Here is a 27,640-nt window from a genome sequence, read left to right on the forward strand (position 1 = left end):
TTCCTTGAACCCATTGTGCGAATTCACTTTAATACCGCGTGCTTTATATACATGTTGCTGCTGATTGGACTGCAGTTCTGACACACCCACCAAACAAGAGAAAACGTATCTCAAACCCCGTTGCACACCGGTGTACGCCGTTTCCAGAAAACATGACGTTCAACCCGGAAACCGTAGCAAAACGTTGCGCACCATTTTGAACTTGAACGTGCCCATGATAAGGGAGGAGTGAGCCAATCAGCAGCAGGGGGCATGTCCACTCATGATGGGGAGAGAGAGTGAGCAAATCAGCAGTGGGGGGCGCGTCTACTCATGAAGGGGAGGAGAGAGAGTGAGCCAATCAGCAGTAGGGGGCGTGTCCACTCATGATGGGGGAGGAGGGAGAGCGAGCAAGTGGGGGATTTGAAAAAAGACTGTAGAAAGAGAGATGGCTGAGAGACATTACAAGAGAGAAAAGGTCAAAGGAATATCACTGGAAAAATAAGGGTTATGATCAGGCAAGAGCTTTAAGACCCGCGTTATTATGCTTTGCAGCGCTGGAGAGACCGAAGCAGGATGGCCTGAAAACAGACGCAGAGGTTGCATTGTTTCTGCTCCATACGTGAGCAACATCGGTTTTGCAACCAAGATATGCTGTTGTTGTAATGTTAGCTATGGTAACTGGACAGTTTTGAGTGTTATTGTTTGTCTGGAGCTGCTGACGACCAACAACCGACTCTTGCTTGTCTATACTTGTGTGTGTGTTAATTGTTTGATCTTCCTTTTTGTTCATTCGTCATCTTCGCTTTATTCTTCTCTAAACATTATTTTGTAACACTTCAGCTATGATAAAGAGACATCCACTCTTGCATTGCGTGTTCGTGCATTTTGGGGGCGGAGCAATGAAGGAAGAGGTGTGTTTGTTTGGGCTGATTTCTCAGAAATCGCTTACTGCTCCTTTAACATGGAACAGGCCTTACGCAGTGAACAAAACCTTTAATACTGATGTCGCAGAAAAAGTCAGAGGCAGGTCACGCTTTTACTTTATTCAATTACCCAAAACACAGATCAATGACTTGTTGGGTGTATATAAATAAAGATCACCAAAGTAAATAAATTAATCCGGTGCATTTTTTTATACAAAAAGACTTTTTGCAAAACTGTACAAATATCTTTTTTTTTTCTTTTTTTTTTTGGGTGTATGAAAGAAGAAATAAGAGAGCTGAGAGTTACAGGTAAAAGATTTCTAAAGGTGAAGTGAGTAATTTTTTACATGTTAAATTATTTCTGGTATCCTTGTTTAATATGCAAACTATAAATTAATAATTCATAGTTTGATTCCCCCCAAAAGTGTAAAGATTGTAGATCTTTTCTTGCTCAGTTTCTTTGAAAATCCCATTGGCTCAACCATTTTCGTGAGTTTGGGGGTGTTTGTCTGACCAATAGCAGACGTTTGGGAAACATGTTTGAAATTATTGTTGATGCAGTTCCCCAGTCATATAAAAATTGCACACTTCACCTTTAAGGAATGTTTAAGGGTGTAAATGTGTATCTTAGCATGTGAAGCATGGTGCTCTTACAACAGAGACAGTAACTGTACGTAGCACAGAATGTGGCAGAGGCTGGACCTGGTGCCGGGATGTAAAGGCTGAGGGGGCATCAGACAGATTAGATTTCACAGTTAATGTTACAAACATTAATTTTCATCCGTTTGGAGTGCAACTAGGTGGAGAGTTTACACTCATCTGATTAAAGTACACATAGTTTGTATACACAGCTTACTTACAGTAACAAACAATTAGTCTAAATAAACACAATGTTTAAAAAAATGTGATTCAAAGCAAAACTTAAAAAATAAATAAATACAAATCTGAAAAAGACAGAAACCAATTTAACAGAGCTCAATAAAATGATGTAGTGCACAAAACTTGGCCTATGGTACAGCACATACATCCAATTGACATGCTCATGAGCATCCTCAGTTTAGAAAAACTGACACTCAAAATCAATTATAGTCGAACCTCAAATCTGCACATGAATCTGTGAGCATCACTTTATTTTAGCTGCCTGAAACACCAAACCATTTGTTTTAAATGTACTTTCTCTATACATTTTCCAGATCTAGAATGATTCAGTTGTGCATGTTCTTCCAAAAGAAAATAATGTTTGTCTTAAAGAGGACCTATTATGCTTTTTTACATTTTCAACTTTTTTTCGTGTAATGTTGCTGTTGCTGCAAAGTTACAAAGCACAGTCACTCCAGAGGGAGTTATTCTCTATATCAGTAACACTGTTTCTGAACTCCCTGAAACGCCTCCATTGTAGTCTTGAGTTTCTTCCAGGAATGAACACATCCACAATATAATTCCCATCCAAGGCATACGCAAACTAAAGGGACGAGGCCTGGTTGAATTAATTAGTAGTGTGTTAAAACTCACGGTTATGGTAAGGGACGTGACATTTCTGAAACGCACTCCAAGCTTTTGACCAATCACAACACACTAATCCAGCCGACCAATCAGAGCACACTGAGCTTCTCAGAAGGAGGGGCTTCACAGAGACAGGAACTAAACAGAGCGTTACTGACAGACTGAGAAGAGAGGTGCTGAAATAATGTCGAAATAAGGGAAAAATAATGTGTTTTTTAACATTCAGGAATGAAAACCTATTCTAGTAGATCCCAAAAACAAATTCAAGACTTTGTAACAGGGCATAATAGGTCCTCTTTAATCTTTCCTCAAAATGTTCAATTTAGCTCCACTACCGAAATGACTTTCCTTTTGAGCTCTCCTCACCTAGGCAGTGCAGGCTATTGGTTAATGTTAACCAATCATCAAATAGCTCAAATAACTTTGAACGTTAAAATCTCACTGTACTACAAGGCATCCAGTGCTGTTTGCAAAGAGCAGGAATGATTTCATTGCAAAGTCCTTTCATAACATCATCAATATAAAATGACAGCCAAAGGTTTAACACACTTGCTAATGAGGGTTGTGCAAAATTCAGAATGGGTCCCCTTTTAATTTACAAATGTGAATTTAAACTGAATTGGCTGCACCCCACAAGATAGATCGATCTATCTATCTATCTATCTATCTATCTATCTATCTATCTATCTATCTATCTATCTATCTATCTATCTATCTATCTATCTATCTATCTATCTATCTATCTATCTATCTATCTATCTATCTATCTATCTATCTATCCATCCATCCATCTAACATTTGAAGTTTTCTTGACAGACGTTTCTTTTCTAGTTACAAATTACCGTAGTTACTTGAGTTTCTTTGAATTTCAATCACTTCCTTACATTCAAATTTGAACTGCAATTCTGCATCTGTCTGCTACCTCAATTCAAATTCGGAAACCGAATTGTAAATGAAATGCCATTTTCAATTCAATTCTGTATGGTGCACAACCCTGTTAGTAACACATGGTGAAAAGGTCATTCACTATACAAGAAAGAAACTAGCTGACCTTCAGTTACTGCATTTTTGAAAACCTTCACAAAAATAGCAACAACAATACAGATGTTGTCTTTATTGTTCTGTTAACGTCATGGGATGCAATTCTTGCTTTTCTCTCCTCAGAAACGAAGAATCCAATCCGTCTTTGATGTCAAACTGTAAGAATGTCTAGTGTCTGAAAGCGTTGTGTTGTGTCTGGGGCGACAGTAATGAAAATGACGGCTCACGTCAGACTGTGAATTACATCTAGCTGGTGGAGAAATCCTTGTGAGCACAAACTGGACATTAAATATGAAAAATAATGCTGTGGTCGAGTTTTTGTGTCATTAAACATCACAATTCTTTACGATGCATCCAAACGTTATTATAAGAGCTGGTATCAAGAACGTGTCCAAGTTTAAAGGTCTTTTCCTAAGGGAATTCTTGATGTGCACTTATATGGTCCAGATATCTGATGCTGATGAGATTGTCCCAAGTGCATAGTGAACATGACTGAAAGACAACCAATAGATGCTCCATGTGACGAATATAAAAACTTAATCAGTACTATGAACAAAATAGGAAAAAAAAATAGACATGCCTTTAACCAAAAGAGGAAGAAAACTGTGCATGTATTTACATATGACTTGAAATATCTGCAGTAAAAATCAAGTTCTGCATTTCAGCCAAAAGCTGATCAAGACTTCTTCATCGGTTCCCGAGGAAATAGGTCAGGTTGAGGTTTGAGGTCTTCCACCCAAAAAATCCGTTCGAATCCTCCACCCACAGTCCAAACAAACCCTCTGGCAAGAGTGAGACGCCTACCTGTGATTTCTGGCATTCGAGATCTTCGAGCAGGCTCTCTAAAAGTGCTTCTCGTTGTTTGTTTGAGCGGTTTGTGGAGGCCCTATCGGCAGCATGGAGGATGATGGAGGATGAAGGGTTGGAGGTGAGGAAATCTAGACCTGCGTGGAGTAGGAGCGGTGCAGAGTGGAGGAGTGTCCCGCGGAGTGGGCGGCGCAGTGGCGCGCGTGCTGGGACGGCTGGTCTAGACTTCGCTGGAAATGGAGCGAGACGGTATGAGGACATCGGGGGGGACGGGGAACCGATGAGGCTGATGGTCATGTGATCTCAGTGAATGAAGATCCCCTTGGAGTCTGTAAGGGGGGAGAGAGAGAGTGTGTGAAGGGAGAGAGAGAGAGAGAGAGAGAGGGAGAGAGAAAGAGAGAGAGAGAGAAAGGATGAGAAACCAAGACTGGAAGGTGGAAACTGCGGAAATTAAAATTAAGTGATGCACCGAAATGTATTTTTAACCAAAACACTGAGACCAAATTTAAAGCAGAAAACCCTAACATTTTTACTAAGAGAATTATGTTTCTACTCCAGATTGTTGATGAAATATAAACATTTAAATGGTGTCTGTAATAAAAACTTGTTTTTATGACAGATTTATTCAGACATTAAATAATGAAGACATCACAGGTTAAGTATAATGAAAATGTAAAGTGCATATATTTATTAAAATGCTCCTTTCTATAGTAATTTTTAGCTAACTATCGACTTTATGTTAATTGAATGGCTTTTCTGAGGTAAATGTAATGCTGCAGGATATATTGTTTACAAGCTGATTTATAGGCGCTGATTGAGCGATTAAATAAGACATGATGAGGTACTTCGGTTGTACCGTTTCTTTCAACATACCTTCTGATGTTCATTCATGTTTATTTTGTTCTATAACTAGTAATAAAGAGAAAGAGGTGATCGGTTCGCTTGCCGCTTGAACTGAGGTGGCTGCGATCTGTCAGGCCACATTAAGAGCGTCAGAACGACGGTTTTATTTGGAGTTTCATAATAAAATTTACGGAATCTGAAAGCTGAGACTTTCGCTGCATCCGAAATCGCATACTGTATAATATGTACTACATTTGGATTGAAACTTACTTCACGACCATTAAAAAAAGTGCATTCTATCTACATAGTAGGAATGTGTGTTGTCACTGTCATGTGACCCACTAGTGTCAGTTGCGTCGCTTCACTGTGTTCATTTCAAATTAAAAAAGTAACAAAGCACAAAGCTTATATTGGCGCCACACTAGTGCCCAGACAGCTGACATGTTTACCTGTTGTAGCTTATCCAAGTTTTGCGCACGAAATAGACTCTGACACAGTTAAAACGCATCATTGGAGAAGCGCCAATTAAACGTCACTCTTTCGGCCAGAAATTTTCGGTTCATCACTAAACAAAATATAAGACTGAGGGAGAAAAGGGATGACTGAATGGTCGATGTGACAAAGAGAGGAAAAAAAAGTCAAAGCAGTTTCAAAAGTGAGGAGGATGAGGGTGGCCTACGAAGGGAAACTCACACTGTCGTAATGTTTCACATCTAATTGCCTTCCACCTTTGACGTTCCACATGCTACACAGTCCACTTTCTAGAGACGCTAAATTTCCATCAGAGTTAATGGCCCTAAACATTTTGTTGCTTGTCAGATACTCTATTATAAAAGTGATAGCAACGTCTCTTCAGGACAAAGAGCAGAACAATCCTCCAGAGCGTCAGTGGGATTTGCAGGGTTGGTGTTTGGGTTGTGCAGGTTGGTCATGCTAGTAAAGGGAGAAGGAGGGCTGGGTGGGTCGAGGGAGTCACATTAGGGTCCACTGGGTCAAAAAACAGAAGGAGAGGGTGGGGCGTAATCCATCCCCCTTATGTGTGCAGTCCTGCCACTAACCCACTCCCACCCCTTACCTGAGTGCCACTTAACTTTTCAAGTGGACTCTCTACGCAGGGCAGCGCCATCATGGGCATGCCCAGCACTGACTCCGGACGCCGGGGTCGCGCTGGTGGGGGAGGGGGCTTTGCCTGCTGGAAGTTGTTGATCACGCACGTTACCTAGAGAGAGAGAGAGAGAGAGAGAGAGAGAGAGAGAGAGAGAGAGAGAATAGAGCGAAGGAAGATAGAGATGTTATAAAGAGAAGAAGGTGTGATGGAGAGAAGGGTTACTTGGGCCCTGTTTACACCTGGTATTAAGATGTGTTTTGGTCGATCGGATCACAAGTGGACGAGGCTAAATACAGGTGTAAACGGGGTCTAAAACGTTTTGAGCTTGTCCACTTTCGACCACTTCCAGAGGTAGTCGAAAACACATTCGACCGGATTGCTTTAGTAGGGTAGATGCTCATGGGGTTGAATGTGTTCAAACAGCCTCAAAAGACGCCTGCTCTCCACCTACTGATCTAATGCGTAAAAAATATGGGAAAATGGGCTAGCCAGACGGGATTTAAACTTTGTCGGCTGAAGACCCAAGTTTGGTTTGAAGATGAAAAACATACCAATCTCGATGTTCTCTTACCATTCATGATTTCTAACAACACACTCACAGCGTTCGGCTGGTCTTGAGGCTTTCAGAGCAGAAATGAAAAGTTGTTTTCGTATGTTTTTCTGTCTTCTCCGGACGCGTTCATATGTGAATTGCATGAGCTTATTTTGTTCATTAGATTGAAAGATCTGAAAAAGCCCATACATTTACCTGCCCATAGACCCTCCCCTCAAAGAAATCAGGACAGAAGTGGTTGAAAGTGGACAAAAGAGACGGATTAAAACACTAGGTGTAAACGAGAATGTGTCTCCCTCGTCTGCTTGTGATCCGATCGACCAAAACGAATCTTAATACCAGGTGTAAACAAGGCCTTATCAATATTTTGTAGAAATTTGCAAGTTGTCTTAACCACAAGCAGGTTTGATGACGCATCTAAAGTGATACTGAAACCCTGAATAACACCTGGTTATACACTACCGTTCAAAAGTAGGGGTCGATAAGATTTTTTTAGTTTAAAGGAGAACTTGGTAACTTTTTTAACTTAATAAAACTGTCTAGAAATCATTTGGATGGTTAAACAACCTGTTCTGGTGATATTGGTGACTTTCCCAGCTCCCCCCAGCGTTCCCAGGCGGAAAACCAACCTTGCAACTTGGGGACTACCGTCCCGGCAAGATAGAAATTGGAAGTCTCGTGAGAAGCGAGAACTAGAACGAGAACGAGCGCCAAACACGAATTGCTTTACGGCAATTCGACATAAACACACACGCACGTATGATGTATCACCAGATTACCCACCTCGGTAGACATAGCTCCACACGATACAGTTGGCTTGCTCCGATCAAAACAAACGCACATGAGAAGCGGTAGAGAGGGGGAGGAGGCCGCCGCAAGTGAGTTTTTACGACCTTGTTGTGAAATATACGCCCCCCCCACAGCTGTAGGGGGAGCTCGTGGGGAAAACATGCGACAACAAAAGGGAAAATCAGTGAAGAAGTGACTAGAGTTCGCTAGAGTTACAGAGTTCTGCTTTAAAAAGTTTTTAGAATTAAAGTAATTTGAATTAGAATTATAAATGTATGTACTGTCACTTTTGATCAATTTAAAGTCCTCTTGTGGACCTCTTGTAAAACTCAAACTTTTAAACTGTAGTGTAAATGCATTCATTTATATATGCATTTTATATATAAACTGCATACATGCGTGCAATTATCTTGTCATTTCAGTATTAATTTATCCCACTACACAAACTCTCACCAGGAAGACAGCGATGGCTCCGCCAGTGAAGTATCCAGCGAGGACGTCGGCCCAGTGGTTGCGGTATTCAGCCACTCTGACCACACCCACCAACATGGCCAGACACAGCAGAGTCAAACTGAGCGTGGGTTTGGTCAAACGCGTCCCTTTAGTCCTGAACACTAGCGTCACATACATCTGCAAGCACAGGCAGACAGTGGTGAGGAATAAGACTGATACAATTACACACACACGCACACACGTCTGGTTCACTATCTTTGTGGGGACTCTCCATAGGCGTAATGGTTTTTATTCTGTTCAAACTGTATATTCTCTCCCCTTACACTAACCCAACCCCTTAACCTTTACTGTTACTTTTGATCAATTTAATGCATTCTTGCTGAATAAAAGTATTAATTTCTTTCAGGCAGATAGAGGACTAAAAAACAATATTAATAAATAATATTTAAAAATATTAATAACAGTAGTTTTAATAATATGAAGATACTAATATACTAATTTAAATGAAAATATATGGTTGAAAATGTTCTTTATACCACCATTAAGGTCCTATATAGCACTTTCAAAGCATGGTTCTTTATGGAACCTTATAAAAAGGGTTCTATTTAGCTCCAAAAAGGGTTCTGCTATTGTTACAAGCCGAAGAACCCTAATTTGGTACTGTTTAGAACCATTTTTCATATAATATAATTTTAAATAAATTTCCATTTAATATGTACATACACATATTATATAACCTTGGCCATCTGGTCACGTTCAGAAAATCCAATCATATGTATATGTTTGTCTAATTTGCAGTTTATTAACACTTTATTTGTCTAAAGGAAAGTTTAAAGCCTTACAGAAACGGTCTTTAAAAGGTAAAAGGCACCTGTTTCACAGAATGACACTGATGCAGGTGTGATTCCTGACACTAAACACCAAGACTTTCTTGTCTGACCAGATTCACCAGAAGGAACATGTCCAACCAGTTTCTCCATTTTTTGCTGGTGACATGGCCATACTGGTGCACCAGCTAGACCAGTGTTAACAACCATAAATCAGCTGGAAAAACACTGACATTCATAGTGGTGTGACCGTGAACTGCTCTTTCCAGCAATTACTTTTGTGTCCTGGAGTTTGTGAGATTGCTTATAAATCCAAAGATTTACAGCTGCTGCACTCTTTTGTTTGTCTGTCAGTATGAGTAATTTCAGATTCAGTCACTAAATCACTCAAATAATAAAGTAGTTCTAGGTTCATTACACTCACCACGGTATACACTGCAGAGTAAACACTGAGGGCCGCATCTTTGGAGGGAAAGGATTTGCGTGCAGATGCGACTATGAGAGGGTTCCCTGTGCAGGCTTTGCGCTCAGTGATGTACTGTAAGTTGGAATGGCATCCCAGTGCTGTGTAGTTCGGTCTGCACGCTGACAGGAAGTGAGGCGTCTGGTTTCCTGTCACCACCTGTCCAGCATTGGCAAAGATGGTGGTGGTGAACACGCCGAAGGTATAGACACCTGAGTGAGAGAACACAGATGAAAGGCATCAGAAACGCATGCGAAAACATGTAAAAATTGAGACTGCTGATGAATTGGAGAGCATAGGCCAATTCCATAACATAGCCACTGTGTTATGAACTAGTCTAGCAGACCAACTAGCAGTTAGGGGTAGTCAGTCTTTCTTGAATCCGATCAATGTACCTTTTTATGAAACTGATTTTTAAAAGGTTATGACCAGTCTTGAAGAAAAAAATTATATGATAAATAATATGATAAACAAATTGTATTATACTAACTTGTAAGAATAGTCGGAGTTTATACAGCTGGCCAATCTTATATTGAATATTAAAAATATAAATCACATAAAATATATTTATAATATTAGCCTTCATATTTATTACTGGTCATAAAATAAAACAACTTATTAATCTTGTCCATTATATGTGTTATTGGTTAAAAAAAAAAAAAAAAAAAAAAAAAATTAATAATATTGTCCATCATAATAATAATTATTTTTTTTACAATATTGGCAATTATATTTGATTATTGGTCATAAAATATTTATTTGTGACACTTAAAAAAGCATTTTTCTAATTCTTGTCCATTTATTATAAATGCGTTTCTTATTAACTTTAATTAATTGATAAATAACCTGTAATATTTCTATTTTAAACAAAAAACGTAAAACTTAAAACTTGGTATTCAGTTACAGCACTTAAAAATATATATTTACATGCATTGCCTTATATTTTCACCTAAAGAAATCTTGATGTTGAAAAAATGGCATTTGAAGAACCTTTAACATCCATGGTACCATCCAAAACTGTTCACTAAAAAGTTTTTTAGGGAACCAAAATGTTTCTCGCTATGAAAACACCTTTTGGAACCTTTATTTTTAAGAGTGTATGATGATGACTTTAAAGGGATAGTTCACTTTGAAATTAAATTTTGGTATGTTTTAGCTTACCTCAAGGGCATCCAAGATGTAGGTGTCTTTTTTTCCGCAGTAGTTTCAATTTTGATATTTTTAGGTCAAACCGTTCTTGTCTGTCAGTCATATAATGCAGGTCGATGGTCACTGTCTCAAAGAGCATGCAGAGTCCAAATTAAAACAATTCCCCATCGTCCAAATTAAACAATTCCCCATCGTAAGTACACATTGATGGCCTAAGACACGAAACGAGCGGTTTGTGTGAGAAAACGAACAGTATTTATATCGTTTTTACCTCTTGAACACAGCCGCGTCCAAATGATCTGAGGGCGCGGGCGGGTATAGATATATACAGTAGATGTCGCATTGGCTACGGTTTCGTTCCAATGAACTGCAGTAGCCAAGGCGAGACTTATGTTTTTTCTCACACAAACCGCTCGTTTCGTGTCTTAGGCCATCAATGTGTACTTACGATGGGGAATTGTTTAATTTGGACGATGGGGAATTGTTTTAATTTGGACTCTGCATGCTCTTTGAGACAGTGACCATAGACCTGCATTATATGACTGACAGACAAGAACGGTTTGACCTAAAAATATCAAAATTTAAACTACTGCGGAAAAAAAGACACCTACATCTTGGATGCCCTTGAGGTAAGCTAAAACATACCAAAATTTAATTTCAAAGTGAACTATCCCTTTAATATCACAATTTGTAGCATTAAAATGGCTTTTATACCTATAATGAACAACTATATTTTCTCCAATTTCCTAAATGTCCTGACCCTCATCCTAAAAGGTTCACTGTTAGTTCTTCTTCACTGAATGTACCTAGGAAGCGTATGATGCGTCTCAGCAGGGGGTTGAAGTAACAGCAGTCGGCGGTGACTATGGTCTTCTCCTGCGCGCCCTCTGACCTCATGAAAAACGCCATCACCTCGCCAGCCAGAATCTGAGGAGGAAAACACACGAATGAATCAAACAGTAGCTTTGCTTCAGCCCGCCAGAACATCCACCACCCCATTTGTTTTTGCATCGTTGTATTGTTGTAGCTCCATTAGCTCTTTCTAAGCAGGCGTTTTCTGCCTCCATAAGAATTTGAATCATGAGTTGCTAATAGTCCCTCATCTTCACTGTTCTCAAATGCCAACACCAGAACCTCATTATTTCTGATCTCCCTGGTAACGGTTAAGAAGAGTAACAGCTCATCAACGTGACTAATTCTGCTTAGCAATGTAAGAGCTACGCACAAATCAGTTCTCTGTTTAAATACTCATACTGTATGTCTCTTCTGCAATGCAAACAGTAAAAGCTAATTATTCACAATTATAATAACACAGCTTAATTCTGATTGGTCAATCGTGTCATTCTGTGTTTAAAAACTATGAACAAAACTATGCAAGGTGAAAGAAAATACAGCCCATAATACACCTGCTATGAGAATAAGCATGGTTTGTGTGGACCACATGTGTTTAGTGCAGTGAAGTATTGGCTGATGAAACCATCAAAATGCAAAAGACTTTTATAAGACAAACATAAACCATAGAAGAGATTGGGAAAGAAAACGTTGTGTTGTGAAAATTAGGGATGTCTAAAATATTGGAGACATATTTGTATATAAATAACTTGAATATAAACAATTTGTATATAAGTTACACCAAAGGTCAAGTTAAAATGGAGTCATTTTTTGAAATTATGCAATTTATGGAAATTTTACTACATTTTTTTTTTTTTTTTAAGAGCATTCACGTTTTAAGAACATTTACTTGGGAACAATAAACCTTTTAAAAATAAATAAAATACCTAAATTATAAAAAATGAGTAACACTGAAAGCCATTATGAAAAAAAAAATGATGGGATGGGATGCATGAGATCATTAAACATTTTTTTTAATAATAATAATAATCAATAAAGTGAGTAACACTTAAAGTCTTCTTAAATATTTGCATGTTGTTGAGATTATGCAATTCGTGCAAATATTACTATAGTGCAATTTTTTATTAAAGTGCATTAACATTTAAAAACCTTTCCTTGTGTACAATAAATGAATTCTGACTTGTGATGCATCCTGAATCATAATCACTCCGTGTTTGTTCGTTGGCCAGAGGAGAACTGGCCCCCGACTGAGCCTGCTTTCTCCCAATGTTTTTTATTTTTCTCCATTCTGTCACCTGATGAAGTTTGGGTTCCAATGCCACTGTCGCCTCTGGCTTGCTTAGCTGGCGACACTTAATATTCAACAATATTCCTGATCTGACTTTACTGACGCTGTTATATGAGAACAGAACTGAGCTGGACAATGACATCACTGTTTTCTTTCACTGCTTTATAGATGAAATTAACTAATTTAATAATGGATGATCTTCAAAACAGAACTGAATAAACGCTGAACAACAATCGAAATGCATCATTTTCCTGTTTATCACTGTAAAGATGCTTTGAAACACTGAACGAAACATCTGAACCGTACTGGTATACAAGCACTTCCCTGGTGGCAGAAGAACAGGAGACCATAAACACAGACATCAAATCCATGAGCTTAAACTGGAAGAGACAGACAGATACGTCAGGGATGGGACAGTGAGGGACAGGAACATAGAGTTCACCTCACACATTCCCCAGTTTAGCACCTGACCGCTGACACACACTGACATCAGTGAGGGAATGACCAACAGTCAGTCCATGTGACTCATGCAGCAAGAGAAAGTTTGGAGGGCTTGGAACGATATCGTAAGGGTGACCGGTTTTCATTTTTGGGTGAATTGCTCTTTAAAGCCGAATGTGATGTTGTTGTGGTTGTGCATCTAATATAGTGTGTTGGTGAGAGTGTGAACATCAGGTGAAGTGTGAATAACGCACCATTAGATGAGATAAAGCCGAGTTTCTAGATCCTTCTATCAGCTTTTAGAGCCGGTCATGGGCGATTAGGCTTGCGGCTCATGTTTCTCATATTAATGTATATTATAAAGCAGATCTCAACACCACAACGGCTCCCAACTGAGGGCAGGAAAGTGTCACCGGCAGGATATGATGTCTAATTACCATCATATAATCACTTGATACCATAGTAAATTATATGAGATCACAGCACAGAAAAGAAAATCCTCAAAAATATTTCAAATGGAAAGCTCAAGATTTATATTTAGTTAACATTCATTAAAGGGATAGTTCACTCAAAAATGAAAATTGTGTCATCACTTACTCAACCTCGTGTTGTTCTAAACCTGTATGGGTTTCTCTGTTATGTTGAACACAAAAGAAGATATTAATGTCGGTAACCAAACAGTTGATGGACCCCATTGACTTCCATAGTATTTTTTTTTTCCCACTATGGAAGTCAATGGGGTCCATCAACTGTTTGGTTACCGACATTAATATCTTCTTTTGTGTTCAACATAACAGAGAAACCCATACAGGTTTAGAACAACACGAGGTTGAGTAAGTGATGACACAATTTTCATTTTTGAGTGAACTATCCCTTTAAGTCAACATGACATCAAAATGAACCCCATTTACTTTGTTTATACAAGTTTCTGTTTTTTTACTGAATATCCTATTTATGGACAAAAACAACACAAAACAAGTAATATATCATATTACAGAACTACAATGGGTTGTGAATCAAAGACATCCGGATGTTTATTATTTAGGTAAATCTGATGAAATTAGGAAGAGATTCCACAACACTAACATATAAACTAACATTCAAAAGTTTTAATTAAAAAAAATTTTTTTTTGAAAGAAGTCTCACCACATTTATTTGATCAAAAATACATAAGCAGTGATATTTTAAAAAATGTTTAAAAAAAAACTGTTATTTTCTGTGTGAATATATGTTAAAATGTAATTTATTCCTGTGATCAAAGCTGAATTTTCACCATCATTACTCCAGTCTTCAGTGTCATCCTTCAGAAATCATTTTTAATTTCATAATTTGATGCTCAAGAAACATTTCTCTTCATTATTATCAATGTTGAAAACAGTTGTGCTGCTTCATATTTTTGTGGAAACCATGATGCATTTTGTTTCAGGTTTCTTTGAGGAATATAATTATCCAATGAACAGCATTCATTTGAAATAAAAATATTTTTGTAACAATATAAATGTCTTTCTTTACCATCACTTTTGATTAACTCAATGCGTCCTGACTGAAGAAAAGTCTTAATTTCTTATAAAAATTAAAAATAAATAAATCTTACTGACCTCAAAGTTTTGAATGGTATAGTAGTGTATTTGTTATTTGGTAGAAATGATTATGTAAAGATTATCCAAAATATGCATAAATACTATAAATTCATCTGCATCATTTAAAAGCACCCTCTGTTCATCTCCTGAGCTCCACAACACAAAACCAGAGAGTCAAGCGATGCTTTTTTAAAAATTATGTGATGAAACCAAATGAAAGCCTAGAGGCCTGACACTGCTGCTTTACCCCATTTCATCTTCGCTCTTATTGTGATGCAGAACAGACCATAAACGCACTCTTCCCTGAGGCTACGAGTGGACATTCCTGCCACGACAGAGAGGTGCACAGTTCAGACATATGTGACCCTGGATCATGAAACCAGTCACATGTCGCACGGGTATATTTGTGGCAATAGCCAACAAAATATTTTGTATGGGTCAAAATTATAGATTTTTCTTTTATGCCAAAAATCATTAGGATATTAAGTAAAGATCATGATCCATGAAGATATTTTGTAAAATTTCTACCTTAAATAAATAAAAGAATTATTATTGTGAGTGGATGCTGCAAAATCGCCAACGTAAATGGACAACTTTAAAGGCGATTTTTTTTTCACTATTTAGATTTTTTGCCCCCTCAGATTCCAGATTTTCAAATAGTTGTATCTCGGCCAAATATTGTCCTATTCTAACAAACCAGAAACCATGCATCAATTGAACGTTTATTTATTCAGCTTTCATATGATGTATAATTCTTAATTTAAGAAAATTGACCCATAAGACTGGTTTTGTGGTCCAGGGTCACATATGTTGAAATGCCAGTGCATTCCCCCCCTCGAGTAGCCAGTGCCATCTGCTCCGCTTTCTCAGGTGGCATCACTGTTCACCCTCCACACACTCTGGCCATCAAACGCTTATATTTAGACTGGTTTGATGCAGTTTGAATCAGGCTGAAACATAAAACAGCAATTTTATGTTGCTGATAAATTAAAGTTGGCATGAAACAGAAGTTGCGATAGTTTTTTGTTTTTTTTCTGCGACGTATATTAAGCCCCTTTCACACAGAGATTCCGGAAAATACACGGATAAAGTGACCCGGGATTTGACCCGGGTTCGTTTGATTTTGGTCATTCACACTGCCAGTGATTTTCCGGAATCAGAGAGTGCGTTCACACACAACCCGTAAAAATGCCGTAAAGACACGTGACATCGATGTGACTTGTAATCTCAGCAGCGTCTTAAGTTTGCTTATGAGCTGCGATCTCTCTCTCGAGAAACCACGCCTGTGCATTTGTTTCTCTGATTCGATCATAAACTTGCGCATTACGTACCGTTTCACAGCTGGAGAACGAGCCCGGCTTCAGCGTCATCACTACGACACGGCATTGTTACGGCTTTTGTTCACACAGCGCGCGTTCCGGGACTGAACACGGCAATGTTACTAGGTCCCGACCCGGCATCGATCCCGGCTTAAATCCCGGGTCGAGTTTGCGTTCACACAGAAGGCGCTCTGGCAATTTGCCGGCAATTTGCCGGGTTCAAAGCGCTGTGTGAAAGGGGCTATAGAGTGAAACGGCTTCTCAAACAAGAACAAATGTAGGGCGGGGCTTGATTTTGCCCAGTGGGAATTGATTGGATAGTTGTGGTTTGCTATTGGTGGATCTCATGTGAGTGACAGGTTGCCTCGCCTTCAGAGACAAGAAGAGATGTTAGAGGGAGGGGAAGTTATTTTGAATAAAGATAATAATATTATAATATTTATAATAAATACTGCAATACTCAGAATTGTCAATATTGATTTCATGGAGATTTTAATCTAGTGACCATGTCTAATGCCTGAGCAGAGCACAAACATCCTCAAAATATTTATACCTCATAAATGAAAGCACAATACTGGAAATTATCTGATAAAACGGTTTAGGGAAGTAGTATGGCCAACAATGCAACTAAAAAGGGTTTTATAGACTATGAAATTTGATCATTTTGATATTTTTGGAGCTTTAAAAGAGACTTTAAACATACTTTAAACATAGCACACAAGTCATATGCAAAACTTTTGTGTTGGTTTCATGTCACTTTTGTCATTTTTGAAGCTTGTGATAGATGATATGTTCAGTTTTTCCTACACATTTCCTTCAGTGATAAACGGAAGACAGAAGTCACAATAACAACAGCAAAATGATCTGATCATGAGTTTAAATCATGGGTAGGTTACAGTCTGCTATCAAATTTTCAGAAAACACGGGTTACCTACAACACCTACAGCTTTTGAAAATAACTTTTAAAGCAGCTCATAATTAATTATTAACGGCTTCTTTTTGACATTCTTTCAACATTAGATTTTGGCTCTTTTGATCATACGGTGTAGAGAGAGCGTTTATCTCTGGCTTTCTTTCATCAGTCTCTATCACTCATGCTTACAGTCTCTTGTTCTCACATTTCCTTCAAATTAATCATCACTGTGAACACTCTTTTATTCACTTTTTTCCATTATTTGATGCATTATATACTCTTCTGCAGGCTAGAATTGGCTAGAGAATGTGCAGAACCCTCTGAAACAAAACTAACTTTGACTATTGTTATTATTGTTAATAATAACAATAATATTTGTTATTGAGGTTGTTATTTAACCTTATAGAAAAAAAAAAGGAAAAAAAATGTTTTTCCTTTCCCTTTGAAACATCACTTATCAGGCTTATGCTACTCTGAATAATACCTGAACTTCGTATTTTGAGCACTTCTTGTGTTGTTGTTGCTTTTGCCTCTTTATGATGACACGCTGAATTTAGTCCTAATTTGTAAGTCGCTTTGGATAAAGGCGTCTGCTAAATGACTAAATGTAAATGTAAATGTAATAATTTTGGCTGAAGAACATCTGGTTATGTGAAATCAAGGTAGCTTCTGTTTGTCTATGTAAAAAGTACTTCCCTGACTGTGAAATGGAATATTCAATATGTCACTACATCAGATGTTTTAGTCAGAAGATGGTGAAGCTGAAAATGCTGCTCTGGTTGTTATGGCTGAATCCAGCTGCACTTCAGACCTGAGCGATGTTGGAAATATTGTATTTTCCCCAAATGTATTTTTCTACCCTGTGATGTAACATGTTCTTGTAAGACCAAACCATATTAAATGTTAATCTCACTGCCCTCAATATGAACTGCACAACATGTGTGAGTGTATTTGAATGAGAGTTTTTAAATTTTTTATCTTTCCTTTGGAAAACAATTGTTATGGACTATTTGGAAATAAAAGCTTCGGGGCTCTCAGTGTCCACTTTTCACAGGAGCGTTCACATCTAACAAAGGTAGCTCTAGAATCAGACATGATAATTAGAAACTGAAGGTCTGTCTGTCAAACAGTTTCTCATCAGATTTTCGAAACTTAGAATTGGAGCCAATTCTACTCCAGAAGAGTGTCACACTTGAAAAGAGATGAGGAGAGTCAGACACCACAGAGAGCTTGATGGGATTTGTGGCTGTACATTGAGTGACATCTCAGCTTCAGTGGTCAGAGCTTGAAGTCTCAGCGAGAATGTACAACAGGTGACAGAAAACACTCCATCAATTTCGATGAGAGACGTGGTGAGATGTGACACAGGAAGCCTAAATAGTTTTTTCTTCTGATTTTTATGCTACACGTTTTATTTTATCTTACTTAGTGATGCTTTCTTGCTTGTTTCTTGGTTATTTCCTTGTTGCATTTAATAATAATAATTATGATTAGCTGTTGCTGCTGAAAGTATGGACTTGCTACTGCTAGATACACAGAGACACTGCTGTGAACATGTAAGATATGCTGATAAATATACATAAATCCCATAGCAGATCTAGGCAGGTGGAGCTGGGGAGGTGGAGGGGTTCAGATGAACTCTGATAGTTTATAGCAAACAATGTACCAGACTATTTAAATGTTGAGCAAGCAATCTCATTGGCTGCCGGATCAGCAGAAGCTAATCAGTTTGTGCCATGCGGTAATGATGTGATTTCTTGCAGATTGGATGTAAAGGACCGATCAGCCTGCGCTCTTTAGAGTTTCATGACTGAACTAGATAATTATAATAGTAAATGCAACAAGAAAATAACTACTGATAAAGAGATTTAAATAATATTGTTTGGGTGAGACTGACCATTCCAACAGATCTAAAATGAAGCACTGATGTCTGTGTGTGTAGTCTGTGATGAAGAGAACATGTCTTTAAGTTTAATGAAAGAGCTGGAGACGGATCTGGACTTCTCTTCTCCCTCTGGCGCTACAGGAAGGCTCTCTGAAACGACTGAATATGACTTTATAGAGCTCAGGCCAACTTGCTGACATGTACACCATTAGAACTGGGGATGTCTGTGTTTGATGGTGATGACTGATGTCATGTCACCCATGGGCAGTGGTGTGTGTTTTTTGATGAACACTTCATTTCATCGGTTGTGGGTCATATGAGTCAAGACACTGTAAGTGATTTCTGCCGCACCAAATGAAGCTGCAAACTCTCAAACACTCCCTCGACTGCTGTTGTTCAGCTTGGCAAGAATTAAAGACAGTACAGAACAAATGCTATTATACCAAAATGTTCAAATTTTCATTTTCAATTTTCACATTTTCAAATTATAAACAAATATACAAATTTTAAATAACTGTTTTGTATGTGAATATATAGTAAAGTGAAATGTATTCCTGTGATCAAAGCTGAATTTTCAGCATCATTACAACATCATTACAGCATCATTACATCATTACTAACATTTATCATTATTATCAATGTTGAAAACAGTTATTTACATTTTTATTTCAGGATTCTTTGATGAATAGAATATTCAAAAGAACAGCATTTATCTGAAATAGAAAGCTTTTGTAACATTAAACACTACCGTTCAAAAGTTTGGGGTCAGTTAGAATTTGTATAAATTGTTTTGGGGGAAAGAAATAAAATAAATCAATAGTTTTATTCATCAAGGATGAATTAGATTGATCAAAAGTTACAGTAAAGACATTTATAATGTTACAAAAGATTCAATTTCAAATAAAAGCTGTTCTTTTTAACTTTCTATTCATCAAAGAATCCCCCCCCCCCCCCCCCCAAAAATACTGTTTTCAACATTGATAATAATAATTAATGTTTCTTGAGCATCAAATCATCATATTAGAATGATTTCTGAAGGATCATGTGACACTGAAGACTGGAGTAATGATGCTGAAAATTCAGCTTTGATCAGGAATAAATTACATTTTAATATAGTGTATATTCAAATATAAAACAGTTATTTTAAATTGTCATATTTAACAATATTACTGTTTTTATTTTAATTTTTAATCAAATAAATGCGAGCAGAAGAGACTTCTTTTAAAAACATTAAAAATCTTACAGATCCAAAACTATTGTTTTGTCAAAGTATAGCCGGAGCAACTTTTCTCTATTTACGGATATGACGAGACACGCACGGGCGAATGACGAATGTACGCAATTTCCTGTAAAACCCATCACATCAGGTCTAAAATAAATACTTATAATAGGCTTAACATAGTGAATCAGGATGAGTGAATTTAGGAAAAAAGTACTTTCTATTCATCAATTAATCCTAAAAATATTTATCACTGTTTCCACAAAAATATGAAGCAGCACAACTGTTTTCAACAATGATAATAATCAGAATTGCTCAGTTTCTTGAGGATCAAATCATCATATTAGAATGATTTCTGAAGGATCATGTGACACTGAAGACTGGAGTAATGACACTGAAAATCCAGTTTTTTTAATAATATTTCACAATATCACTTGTTTTTTAGTTTTGTAGTGTATTTTATGCATGATATTCCCCCATAGAAAAATCTGGGTGACCGTGTCACTCTGTTTTGGACAGAAAGTGATTGTGTCCCGATGGGCAAAAGCACCAGATGTCGCATATTTCATTCCCTTTCTCATTCTCAATCAATCATTGCCTCTGCCGGCCATCATAACATCTCTAAAATGAGTCTCTTGCGCGTGTTTCTATCCCACTATGCCTTGCTTGATTTCTTGTACCTTCCCTTATTTATGAATCTAACAGAAGTTGTCTTCCATTTCAAACACCTTCTCATGCGTCTCTCGGCCTCGTCTTCACTTGGCTGTACTTTATGTGTGAGTGTGTTTTGGCTCTGACAGCTCATGCCAGTACACTCGTACATGAAGCTCGTACTCCAGGCTTCAGATCGACTGCTGGCTCATACACTCGCTCAGAAACACATGCCCACATGTACCACACGTGGCTCTGACAGACTCGGAAAAAGGAGGGAGGCAGATCCGTGTGGTCCCACAATCTGTTGCCTCCGCTTCACAACGTGGCAGGGAGACACCAGTAAAACCAGCACCTACAAACCATCACATCCAGTTATAGCTGCGGTCTACTGTTGTTCAGGGGTTGCTCTGGTTTATCTGATAATTCTGTTGCACCAAACTTACATTTAAGCTATATTTTTTTTTTTTTTATTATTATTATTCTGGTTTTAATTTACATTTAAGATTTACAAAATGTAATCCTGTTGCTCCATTACTTTAAACTCTTATTTAAATCTCGGTTAGGGATTAACTTTAAACTTAAAGGAAAGGAGGAATTGATTTTGAATTGTTTAAGTTCATTTCAAGATCTCTGACTTTTGATTGCAGTCGTTAGTGTTCTGGTAAAACTTGAGACATCATCATGTCCGATAACTGGGACACTCCATTTAATCTCACTTTTGTCTAAGGGAAACTACTGAGATATTTATAAGCAAAATAAGGGTACGTTTACACAGCAAGAATGGTGTCTAAAAACTCTGTATTATCATGCAAGGCCAGTAGATGGCGACGTCACTGTAAAGGGAAAACTATGCGCCTATAGACTGAACACATAATACACATGCGCATGAATGTCACCGTTTTCACAAATTCACGTTTTTGTTGTTTACACAGAGATGATAACGCTACCGTTTTCAAAAACTTGCACTTTTAAACCGTTTTTAGGCCCCAAAATGCTTTTGTCGAGTAAATGAACGGGCAAAACTCATAAAAAGTTTAGCATTTTTAGTTGAAAAGGGTATCTTGTAAACGGCCCCTGAATGTCCCCCTTTAAAACATTTGGGTAAATCTCATGAAAACCTGTCCAGGCTAGCCTAGAAGTCTAGACGCACCCTAGCGGCAGCAACATTTATTTTGCAGCCAGTGTGGTCTAGCAACTCTCCGTTGACTTTCGAGCTGGAAAAACCAACCTCAGGTCAGGCCTGTACATCGCGTATAGAGTAGGCGGGGCGGGCTTAACATAATGACGACAGAGTTGCAATGGTTCCCTAGCCTGGGTTTACCCATGCTGCCTTGCGCGCAGCGGCCTGGATTCCATGGACCAGATTTTCGTCTCAGCGAGGGGACCAATCACAGAACGGGGAGGGAGCAGCAAGACAATGACGACGTCTATGCGACACACCAAAGCAGTTCGTTTATATCTATGGATCCAACATGGCATCAGACGCGAAGTTACCTTTCGATGCAGCCTTAGGTAGTGTTCTAAGTAGTTGAACGCCATCGTGTACACATAAATCTCTGACCCATCGTCTTCTTCCTCATCGAATTTCTGTCGCTCTATATTATCAGGTATAATTGAAACGATTGGCTATGAGCTACGTACAGGCGCATTTGATAGACAGTCGTAGCGCCCAATAAACGGCTCTGGGCATTCGTAAACCACGCCTCAAATACGAGAAAATTAACATGTGGTTCCCAGACCACGTCTCAATGAGACAAGGTCTGACGTTAGCCAGGCTAACGGTTCCCTGCTACTTTAAAACAAAGAAGAGCTGCTGCTGCTGGCGAACAGCGGTCTTTCGAATTGGCTTTGGCCGCGACTCTGGAGGACTTGGAGTTAAGCTTTTCTTTGAGAAAAGAGCAAAGAACGGCACTTAAGTCATTTTAAAAAAAGGAAGATGTGTTCGGAGTTTTGCCGACTGGATACGGCAAAAGTTTAATATACCAACTAGCCTTCTTCGTTGCTCTGATTGGTTGTAGCGCTATCCTATTGCGTGCAGAGGGATTTTGAGAGACAACCGTTTATCCCGCCCCTCGGATTGAGCCGAGCCAATGATGAGTTGCCAGACCTAACATCTTGATGTAGGTCTGGCTTGCCAGGCTATTTCCAGGCCACATTTAACACTAAAATGAAAATGTGTGAACATTCACATCAGTGACTTTCAAAATGAGTTTGCTTCCATTCAAGCCTTTTTACACACATTGTGCTTCTCATTAAATAAAAATAAAATGCTTTAAAAAATCTCTACGTAAAAAAAAAAAAAAAGAAGATATTATTGTAATGACATCAGTTTCAAAACTCTTATTACTAAAATATAAAAAGTCTTATTACTACAATATGGCCAGATGTTTTCTAGATTTTCTAAATAAAAAAATAAAAAATAAAATGCTTACTTTTTTTTTAACATTGTGACATTATTGTCATGTCAACACTTTACTGTCAAATTAAAACATAATATTTGTTTAAATACAATTAGGCTACAATAATAATAATATTTTTTTTTTAACATTTTAATATTATTTAATAAATATTTTACAATTTAAATGATATATTATATATTAAAGTAGGCAATTTCTACAATTTTGCTAATTGACGTGTGATGTCTGCGCGAACAGATGCGATGAGGTATGGAAATTCATACATTGACAGTCAGGACATCCTATCATTGCATTCGGACCGAATGCAATGATTGGACGAACATTGTTTTGGTCCCGAGACTTCCACAGAAGACATATGTACCGGTACATGTTTTAATATTTAGACCACTTCTATTATTGATTGCTTTTAGGACATGAAGAGAATTCCAACCAGAATAACAAAACGTGTTTATGAAAAAATATCTTTATGATTTTTTCCCCCACATTATGATGATAAGATTAAATTATTTTTTCCATTATGATAATGAGACTTTTGGGTTGAGAATATAATGTCACATACAAAATGATTAGTCCTAAAATAACCCTCATTACATAATAAAGCCTGTTTTGTACATTTTTGAATTCTGGATTCTCTCTCACACACACACTTAATCACATTACATGTAGGCGTAGCTCACATATATATCCAGATAATGAATGATGATTCATCCTTTGTCACTCAAACTAAAGTTGAGTCTCACTTCTACCCACAAGCACACAGAGAAATGAAGGGAAGACAGAGGCTACTCACGATCATAGTAGGAATCGCAGCAACCAGAGAGTAGACGAGCACCGGCGGTACGTTACTTCTCTCGTCCGGTCCAGGGTACGGTTTGGAGAACGTCTTATCAAAGCAGAAGAATCCCTGGATGTGTACGGGAAAGGTGTCCGTGTACTCGAAGTAGTACGCCAGGAGAACGGTTCCTGCCATGATCACCAGCTGAAAATAGAACATGATCCACGCTTTACAACCAGAGATGAAGACGCTCCGCCACAGCCTGTGTGTTAGCGCACAATCTCAGAGACACACACACTCACTCCGGTGTCGTGATACTGAGAACGTTACACGCTGTTCTACCAGGAAAGCTTCACAGAACGAGCGAGAAGAGAGTGGAAAGCGGGGAAAGATGTGGAGAGAAACAGCGGGGAGGGACAGCGTGAATTTGAGCCTGAGCACACACAAATTGGCTCACGGTGTGTGTGTCCGTGTGTTCACGTCCGTGACATTTTGGATGTGTGTGAAACACAACGAGGGTGTGAACTCGCTCATTAGCGACTTTCAAAATGAGTTTGCTTTCATTCAAGCCTTTTTACACACTACTGTATGCTTCTCATTAAACCTTGAAATGCATTATAAAATATATAAAAAAAAATTATATATATATATATATATATAGGCCTATATATATATATATATATATATATATATATATATATATATAGGTTTGCTGTGCTTGTTTGGCTGCATGATTTGGCCAAACATTTTGTGATTATATTTCAATATGTCTGTTAAATAATAATAATAATAATAAATAAAAAATCTAAAAATTACTCAAAAAGTAATAATAAATATTATAATATAAAATATAAAAATATTATAAATGCTATTGTAATATTTTCCATTATTTTTATTAAAAAATGAAAATATTAAATAAATATAAAAAATTATGTTTGAATGAAATGCATAATAAAATAAAAATAAAATATTCAAAATACTATTGTAATATTTCAAATTATTTCATTAAATAATATGAAAACAATATTACAATTTTAAATAAAATGTTCAAAATATTGTGATATTTCACATTATTTGTATTAAATAATCTGAAAATAGTAAATAAACATATTTAATGTTTGGACATAATGTTTGAATGAAATGCATAATGAAATTGAATGGAACTGAATGAAAAAGAAAAGAAAAAGAAAATATTATAAATACTACTGTAATATTTCACATTATTTTATTAACTAATATATGAAAATAATATGAATATATTTAATAACATTATCTTATTTTATGTTATTATAAAACATTTATTATGTTGGAATGAAATGCATAATAAAACGAAAATGAAAAGAAAATGCTTAAAAATAAGAATTTGTTGGTAAATGGTTGACATGACTGTAATGTCACAATGTAAATAAAAAAAATTAAAAAATCTTATAAGCATTGTCTTTTTATATTAATTTAGAAAATTTAGAAAACATCTGGCCATATTTTAGTAATAAGAATTTGGCAGCAAACTGATGTCACATGACAACAATATTACAGTTAAAAAATATTTTTCTTGTTAAATGTGACCTGGCATAACTTGTGACATATAGTGTCCAAATGCATTTTACGGCCACTGTATTTGAATACGATATGTATTTCTTATTCTCATAAGTGCACTTGTTTCCTGAACATTTGAAAAGCGTGGATTATTTTTGGATTATTCACCTAGATCCCTCAACCTCCAAATCACACTGTTAGAGAAATAAAATAAAAGGAAAATAGATGTGGTGCTATGCAATGTTGTCCACTAGAGGGCAGACTGAAGCTTTTGAAGATGATCAGTGGCGCTTCATAAGGCAAGAATCACTATTACCATTGCTCGTATTAAGAGTAAGAAATTTAACAAATCCATAACCATAAGCATTCAACTTTGGTGAATAGCTGTTACAAAAATGAATAATATTACAAATTGTATGTTTTTTATTTTATTTTTTATTTTTAGGGGAGAGATGTGCTATTAGTTTTCCAAGTGATCAGACTTATGATTGTGGACAGTAAAATAGAAAGATTTTTTTTTTATAATAATTCCTGCACATGTACATTAAAGGAGGGACTCAAGACATATTTACAGGCTTCATGAGTCTTTTGACTTGAACCAGTAGAAAAACACTAAGAGCAAGTATAGCAACCACCCAGAACACACTAGAAACCACATAATGCAAAAAGGTTGTTCAGCCACTTTCTAATAAAATACTGCCCCAAAACAAGCCTGGGTAATGATGATTGGAAGACTATACATTCAGACATTATGTCTGAATATCAAGACAATGTTCAAAAGTTTGAGATCAGTAAGATTTTGTTTTTTTAAAGAAATTAATCATTTTATTCAGCAAGGATGCTTTTGCAATTGTTTAAAAGTTGTCAGACTTTCAAACTTTCTGTTCATCAAAGAATCCTGAAAAATGTTTCACGGTTTCCACAAAAATATGAAGCAGCACAACTTTTTTTCAACATTGATGATAATCAGAAATGTTTCTTGAGTATCAAATCATCATATTAGAATGATTTCTGAAGGATCATGTGACACTGAAGACTGGAGTAATGATGCTGAAAATACAGCTTTGATCACAGGAAGAAATTACATTTTAAAATACAGTTATTCTTCTTTAAAAAAATCTTACAGAGCACAAACTGATGGATGGATGGATGGATATTAGTAGGCTATGCATGTTAACAATATTTGCTCTTTTGCCATATTCATTTCATGTGTAAGTGAACACATGTAGTATCTGATCATTCATTCATTCCTTAGTTGGAAATATTCCACCCAAATTTTAAAAATAGTATCTCATTGGAACATGCTGCTTGTATTTGGCATGAGTTAGTGAAACGCTCATGAAACCCACTGTGCCAGAATCACTCTGTGGATCTGTGTTCACTCACAGAGTCTAATGAAAGAGCCGGGGGAGCAGAGGAATATTCCATATGCCAACATGTTTTTCCACAGAAATCCTCTCTGCTATCATCAGTCAGTTCTGGATAGTTTAGCCTGAGATAAAAGTTCAGATTCTGAACAGGCCTGGAGACATGACTGTACCAAGCCGGAAAAAAGAGCCTGTGTGCTGTGGAAGACATGAGCAAATGAAGGCCGGTTAATATGTGACACAGATGCATATGAATATTTGCTCTGTAATATATGTACTTCTATACGCCCTATTGTGGCGCGTACAGCAAACAAGTTGAGACAGATCAATAGAGGCCCACGCCGTATTAGCACAGCTTCACAGTAAACAAAGCTGACAGCAGACGCCACGCTTTAGAGGAGGACACGCTTCATTGTGTTTGGAGGAGAGCGGAGGAAGGGACTTCCAAAGGACAAGATTCATTGCTGTCATAAATGAATGATGACAGATGTGCTGTATCTCGGGAAGAGCGTGGTGAGGCGAGGTCTGTTTGAGAAGGTACGGCTCCTCGGAGGATTCTGACCTCCTTCTGATCCAGGACTCGAGAGCCGTGTGCAGCTGGCCTGTGAAATATTACATCTGGGAGAGATTAAGGCTGACGATTTTTTTTCCCATTGCTGATGCTTAGGCCTAACTATATTGGTTGTCAAAGAAAAAACTGAGGATTATTTTTGTTTGATTATTTTATGAGTTTTTTCAATATTTACAATTTCATTCTTGTGAAATACAAAAAGAATCAGTCAAAGTTTGTATGAAAAAAAATGCACAGACAGACAAATGATAGATAGATAGATAGATAGATAGATAGATAGATAGATAGATAGATAGATAGACAGCCAGACAGACAGACGGAAAGACAGACAGACAGATAGATGGATATACAGAGACGCGGAAAGACAGACAGATAGACATAT

General features: G+C 37.3%; 1 protein-coding gene and 1 long non-coding RNA gene across 3 annotated transcripts in view; one reads left to right on the forward strand and one right to left on the reverse strand.

Annotated features, from left to right (window-relative positions):
* Positions 1–27,640, forward strand: part of LOC309508091 — a 348,495-nt gene that overhangs the window by 262,526 nt on the left and 58,329 nt on the right. The window lies entirely within an intron of this gene.
* plppr2a (phospholipid phosphatase related 2a) overlaps positions 920–27,640 on the reverse strand; it is a 39,125-nt gene continuing 12,404 nt past the window's right edge. Inside the window, exons 3-8 of one of the 2 annotated variants that reach the window (XM_082181886.1) lie at positions 23,800–23,988; positions 11,248–11,368; positions 9,254–9,504; positions 8,003–8,179; positions 6,191–6,318; positions 920–4,585 (exon numbers count right to left, since the gene is read on the reverse strand). In XM_082181886.1, the coding sequence (XP_082038012.1) occupies positions 4,477–4,585; positions 6,191–6,318; positions 8,003–8,179; positions 9,254–9,504; positions 11,248–11,368; positions 23,800–23,988 (975 nt within the window). In that variant the 3' untranslated portion in view covers positions 920–4,476. Of the gene's footprint in view, positions 4,586–6,174; positions 6,319–8,002; positions 8,180–9,253; positions 9,505–11,247; positions 11,369–23,799; positions 23,989–27,640 lie in introns of both variants that reach the window. The other variant, XM_082181887.1, reaches the window with a different exon arrangement.

This window comes from Leuciscus leuciscus (assembly GCF_965113295.1).
Source record: "Leuciscus leuciscus genome assembly, chromosome: 1".
Lineage (NCBI taxonomy): Eukaryota > Metazoa > Chordata > Actinopteri > Cypriniformes > Leuciscidae > Leuciscus > Leuciscus leuciscus.